At 40.9% G+C, this 6,460-nt stretch overlaps 1 protein-coding gene across 1 annotated transcript; it reads left to right on the forward strand.

The window, feature by feature from the left end:
* Positions 1 to 1,302: 1,302 nt before the first annotated feature.
* Positions 1,303 to 3,743, forward strand: DMAC1 (distal membrane arm assembly component 1). Its single transcript, XM_080940034.1, has 2 exons — positions 1,303 to 1,583; positions 1,784 to 3,743. Exons 1-2 carry the CDS (start codon positions 1,325 to 1,327, stop codon positions 1,831 to 1,833), a joined length of 309 nt encoding a protein of 102 aa, XP_080796160.1. The 5' UTR covers positions 1,303 to 1,324; the 3' UTR covers positions 1,834 to 3,743.
* The last annotated feature ends 2,717 nt before the right edge of the window (positions 3,744 to 6,460 follow it).

The raw sequence follows: 6,460 nt of genomic DNA on the forward strand, positions 1-6,460 counted from the left end.
GCTTAGCTTAGTGAACCAGTAGATTTATTGATCATGGGTGATTAAAGCCAACTGTACTGCAGAAAGGCTCGTCTAGTATGGGGATTACTCATGAAAGCTGAATCTCTGGGGCTCTTGGTTCAATTTGGCGGCCAGCTCTGTGGGTCACAATCTCCTCTGCCCAAGTTTTATTGTATATATTTATCTTTAGGCTTGGCCAGGTAAATTTTGTTTTAGGAAAAGAAGAATTCGTTTTTCTTAACCTTCTATGTTTTGTTTACTTCCTGAGTCTTCAGGAGCCTCCGTTCAGGTTAGAGAAAATTGCTATTTAGGAAATTATTTTTTACCAAAATCCAACTCAGAACAACCAGCCCAAGAAATATTTAGCCAACCGTAAGCAGAGAAAATGAAGGGCGAGCTAAGACAGGAGTTGGTGACCCCTGTTGATTTGCAGAGATGCAGTCTGAAAGAAGCAGTCGTTTGTTTTCCATGTGTGTGGTGCCCATGTATATGTGTTTGCATGTGTAGGTACAGAATTGTAGGTGGTCCCAGGTGCCTGTGGAGACTAGGGATTACTACCCAGAGTCTCTGGAATGCTTTCCATGTTAAATGCTAAGCACTCAACCTGAATCCAGAACTCAGGTCCTGGCTAATGTAGCTAGACAGCTTCTTTTATAGCTCATCTCCATGTCCTGATTAGTAAAATTATAGATGGCCCACCACACCCACTCAACATCCTGTGGGTTCTGAGCTTCTAAACTGATCTTACATTTCCTCATTGCAGAGCAAGCACTTTAACCCCAGAACCATCTCCTCAGGCCTTTAAAGTTCATTCCGACAGGATAAAAATGCAAAAGTGTAAGAACAGGTCATTAACCCGAGTTTGCACCGAATGTGAAAACCTTGAGCCTGTACTGATCTAGCTTGTACTACAGCAAAATACACAGAAGCGCAATTGGTAAGCACTTGGATAAGAAAGTGCATGACTTGGAATGTAACCTTTGTTCCTTAGACTTCATACCTGGACCTTAGATTGCGGTAGTCGGGAGGCTTAGAGATCCGTATATTTCCTCTAAGGAGACTGAAATCTAGACTTTCAGAAAGTACTCTCAAACAGTTTCTAAAACACCGGGTTGAGACAGTCTCAGCTTTTGAACTTCTGGGTTACACAAGTCTCCAAACCGCTCTGAGGCAGCTGCAGCTCCGCCCTCTTCCGCCCACGTCCTTACCAGGCCAGAACTACATTTCCCAGAAGCGCGGCGGCTTTTACGTCAGCGTGCTGCTTTCTGGCAGCATTTTACAGCAATTCAAAGGGAAGGCTCGGCTGGCTGTGCACTCTACTGACATGGGGTCCTCGTTTTCGGCCGACATTCAACTTTCTGCTCCGACCTCCACAGCTGCTTCCGCACACCCACGCGGGAAAACCGCCGTGCCCGCCTCCCCCGCACAGGACCCCGCGTTTAAAAGCTGCTGGAGTTGTCGCTTGCTGTCTGGCTCTACGCTCATAGGGGCGGGTGCCTATGTCTACTTTGCCGCCAAGCGGCCCTTAAACTATGGAATCCCACCTGGCCCGGGCACCGTAGTGCAGATGGTCATCGGCATCAGTGAGCGCGAGTGGGGACGGGGTGGGGGAAGAGGGCTAGGGCAGGGCGAAGCTGGGTGGTTAGAGGGACTGCCTCACCTTTCCTCCAGAAAGATCAGTCTTTCTTCAGCAGTTCGAGAATTAAACACAATGCCTTGATGTGGAGCACTGGGTAAACTAAAAATGTAATATACAACAGACGCTTTTCTCCCTTTTTTTCAGGTATTGCCTGTTGGGGTGCAATTCTTCTGATAGACCCTAAAAGGAAGTAACCCTGAGTTGTTTGAAACTACTGGCAGTTCACTGTCTCCTGTCACTGGCTGCGCGGCAGACAGAACGAGCCTTGGGTTGGTGGATAGTCTTTGCACACACGGCCAAAGATGCACATAATCATAGGACATACCGAGAAGACCGTGAAAATATGAGCTGTCATTCTTTGGCCATGGACACTTACTACCCCCTCTCAGGTTATAAAGGGAAGCAAACACAGTCCCACGTCTTGTCCAGGGAAGTTATGTATAGTTCAATTTATACTGAAAGATAACGTTTTTGAGAATATGCTAAAATGGAATAAATGCTAGGCCAATAGCGAAATAAATTATTTTTAATAATAAGTAGTTCTTTTAATTTTTCTAATTGTATCAACAGCAATTGCCAACCTAGCCCTGAATAGGTACATGAAAGATGTCCATGCTTCCCAAAGTATCTGAAAGTCCATCAGAGAGCCTCTGATTTGTCATTTCATCTGTAAACCTTGGACCTAGCCATTGGGTTTCCTTTGGTGGTTCATAAGCTTGGTGATGGGGCAAGGTTTTCTTCCTAGTTCTGTCTTACACAGCTGGGCTAGTTTCAGAGGGGCACAGTTTTATACATTAAATATCAATACGTAATAAAATAACGTCAGTAACAAAATATTTTATTTGAGAAAAGTTCCAGAAGAAAAACTATGTTCATGGCTTTTCTGATGGTATTTAGGATGGATTTATAAGGGCTTAAATAGTTATAAGAGAAGTGTGTGCTTGCTGTGAGTCATTGTGGCTTCTCTGCAAATGTATGTTTAGGTGGTTCTTCAAAGCAGAAAGGTACTATTAAATCCAGTACCAATTAGTAAGCTTTCGGTACTATTTTGAGCAAGTAATATTGTACTGAAACCTCTAAACCAGCTGAGAAACTCATCTGCCCTCCTTCCCCCAACCCTGTGCGCACTGGGAAAACTGACTAAGAATGGTGCCCAAAGTTCAGTGCTCCATGTCTGGCAGCCAGTGTAACCTGCCTGTCTGACGTGGTCAGCCAGTGTGCCCAGCTCCTGACCATACATGAGCACAGCCCCAGCTTCTGACTGACACGTCGTCCCCTGAGGTCTGTAAGACCTCCCTACCTTAGCCCTGCCTGCAACTTGCTCAGCCTTGGTCTTCGTGACTAAAGAACCCGGAGGGAAGGAGTGCGGAATCAGTCTGCACGAACTTGCTTTTAATCTGGTCTATATTTGTATTACCAAGAGATAAAGTAGTTTGTAATTAGTTTTTGATTTCTATACATGAAGGTGAATTATGTTGATCTTAACCTCTCTTGTTAGTCTTCTGTTACTACCTCTGCACTCCTTCCTTTCAACAAGTTCCCCTCTTGTCTGGTTTTTTGTTGTGGGGGATGGGGGAGAAGGGGCACACTAAATCAGGATTGCTTGTATAAGTGTAGGTGTGTGTGTTAAAACAATGAAGTCAATTTTGTTTTTTGGGTTTTTTTCTTTGTTTCTGGGTGCATCCGAAAACTTATTATAATGACTATTGGTGCCATTCATTTGCTTGTTTATTTGTGTGTGTGTGTGTGTGTGTGTGTGTGTATGTTTGTTTGCCCCCCCCCCCCCCCAACATGACACTAGAGTTTTCTGGGAAGAAGAAACTCAATTTTAAAAAGAAAATCCCTTTTGGATTGGCTATGGGCAAATGTGAGGCATTTTCTTGATTAATGATTATGTGGAAGGGCCATCCCACTGTGGATAGGACCTCTCTTCACAAGTAGTCCTGGACAGTATTAAAAAAGGAGGCTGAGCCAGCTAAAGGAAGCAACCCAGAAAGCAGCATTTGCCAAGGTTATGGTTCCAGGTTCCTGCCCTGAGTTCCTACACTGGCTTCCCTGATGACGGATTGTAACCTGTAAACCAAATAAACTTTTTTTCCCTCAAGCTGTTGTGGTCATGATGTTTTATCACAGTCGTAGAAACCATAACTGAGACAAATAGTATATTTTTAAATTATATATATATATATATACCGGAGTCTCCATTGTTACTAATAAAAATGGTTATATCCATCGCAACCCTTAACACATCATATGTTTGGGGGTTTTGTTTTCTATTTCTTTTCCTGAAAAGGGTCCTCAGCCCTAGTGCTGATGGCTAACTCCTAGAGTGCTTGTTACTGAGAGCTGAGTGACTAGCAGATTTTCAAAATGGAAGTGAGGTTTACCGTATGTGATGGTTCACATCACATATTTCTCTTCCCCAATACTGTTTGAGTCCATTTCACCCAGAAGAGAACTTCCAAGATTGGAAACCCTATAGCTGTTTCATCAACTACATTTGTAAGAGCTGCAACGAATTGTTTACATTTCAGCCAAGTTCATGTGTGTTTACCTGTGGTTTCCATCTTGAAGAAGCCCCTCTTTGGTCAGTCATTGAGACTCTTCATCCATTGAAAGTTTTGTGAGATGGAAGCAATTCAGTCACGTTTACAAGTTCTATTTTAAATATCAGCTATTTTCAATATTCATTTGCTATTGAAATCTTAAAAATTGCTAAGAAGAGATGGATAGTTTCCTCTACACTCACACGAATGTTAATATTTTGGCCTCATGAGTCACAAAATTCCTAATGGTGTTTAGAAATCGTGAATTGTTTTCCTTGTACATTGCTGCAGTCCATCAAAGGAATTCCTGTGACATCTATAGCTCTATGAAATGCATCTCATAAGATGAATGTTTAAAATTAGACATCTTTTATCAGAGATCATGGCTTACCATGTGTTGTCACTGAAGGGAATTTGGTTTGGTGCCTGTTTTTGAGCTGTCAGTAAACCTCAAACAGTAAACGTAAACTAATAAGCTGTGATAGAAGCAGATGTGCTATTGTGCAGTTGTGCTCTGTCTCTAGGTATAGGTGTAGAGCACCATTCCTAAAGTCCCTGCGCTGTCCGTAGATTGAGTGTTGCCTTCACTCTCAAGCTACCAACTTCATCGACCTCCAGTGAGCATCAGCCTGTGGTTTCAAGCTATCATGCCTTGAAGGTGGGCATTGTCTTCTCTCCAGCTGTGGACATATTAGATAACAACATTATATATATATATATATATATATATATATATATATATATATATATTGAATGTATTGTTTGTGCCTATGTATGTACAATGAGGAGAAGAAAAGGAGATAATCCGGGCCATTGTATATTTAGACACTTTACTGCTTTAGAAGTTTGAATATGTGAATAAGCTTTTCTCAGTGAGCTTTACTGTTCATCACCTGTATTTGATTCTTCCCATATGGAGCAATTTAGTTAGCTATGAACAAAGCATTGTCGTTATCAAGTCTAAGTAAGTAAAAGGAAAATGTGTCTGAATCTGTATTTTAGAACTTCCTTTAAATTGAAAAAGAATACTTCCAAGCTAGGTATGAGAATACTACTAAGTCAGCAATTTCAGTTTGGTTCTAAGTCTGATCTCTAAAGAACATTTTAGGAAGACAGGAACTCTATATTTCTCCCTCTCTAGCTCTCCCTGTTCCTCTTTTCCCCCTCTCCCTACTTTCCCTTCCTCTCTTTGATTTCCTTGATCCACAACCCCCTTTGGGTAATACTCCTTAAGAAAAATAGGCTCTATAATGAGTCCAGTAATATTTAGTAGTTTAAGAACTCCAACATATTTATACAATGGAGTACTATGCAGCTATAAGAAACAATGACTTTATGAAATTCATAAGAAAATGGATGCATCTAGAGAATATCATTCTGAGTGAGATAACCCAGTCACAAAAGAACAGATATAATATGTAGACACTGATAACTGGATACTAACACCAGAAAGCTCTGAACACCCCAGAAACAACTCACAGACCATATGAAGCTCAAGAAAAACAAAGGCAAAAAAATGAAAGCCTCAGTCCTTCTTAGGAAAAAAATAAGTGTATAGCACCCTCTCAGAGTGTGGTACACCTGGACCTTAAATCATTAATAATCCAGGAGCTAAGAGTATAGCCTTGTGGCAATTTTTGGTATTCAAATATCATTATGTTTAATCTATACTCACCAAGAAAACTGTTTCCATGTTACATTCTGTCCTACATGTACTTTATGCTTATGGTAACTAGTGGGATTTCAATGCAGGCTATCAAACGTCTAAAAGAATTAAGTACTGACAAAAATATTCATATAATGTTATGCCAAAATGCCTTTAACAATCTGTATATGTATCCCTTTAAAAAGAAATAAAGTTGTAAGAGAGAAAAAAATGATGCCAATTTTTTTCACAATAAAAACTTTACTAAATGTAAGTATATATAAAAAAAACTACTCCAACATAATTTTGGTTGGTGGTATTTTGAATTCCCTTTTCCTCCTTTGGGCCCTTCAGCCTGCTGACCTTTCTGAGCACTGTGGACAGTATCTTGGGTATTCTGTACTTTTATTTTTGACTAATATCCACATAATAGTAATTATATACCGTGCATGTCCTTTTGGGACTGAGTTACTTCACTCAGGATATTTTCTAGTTACATACATTTGCCTGAAATACTCAGGATGCCCTCATTCTTAATGGTTGAGTAGTACTCCATTGTGTAAATAAACCACATTTTCTGTATCCATTCTTCTGTTGTGGGACATCCCAGTTGTTTCCAGCCTCTGGCTG

Source organism: Micromys minutus (assembly GCF_963924665.1).
Source record: "Micromys minutus genome assembly, chromosome: 28".
In the NCBI taxonomy this organism is placed as follows: Eukaryota; Metazoa; Chordata; class Mammalia; order Rodentia; family Muridae; genus Micromys; species Micromys minutus.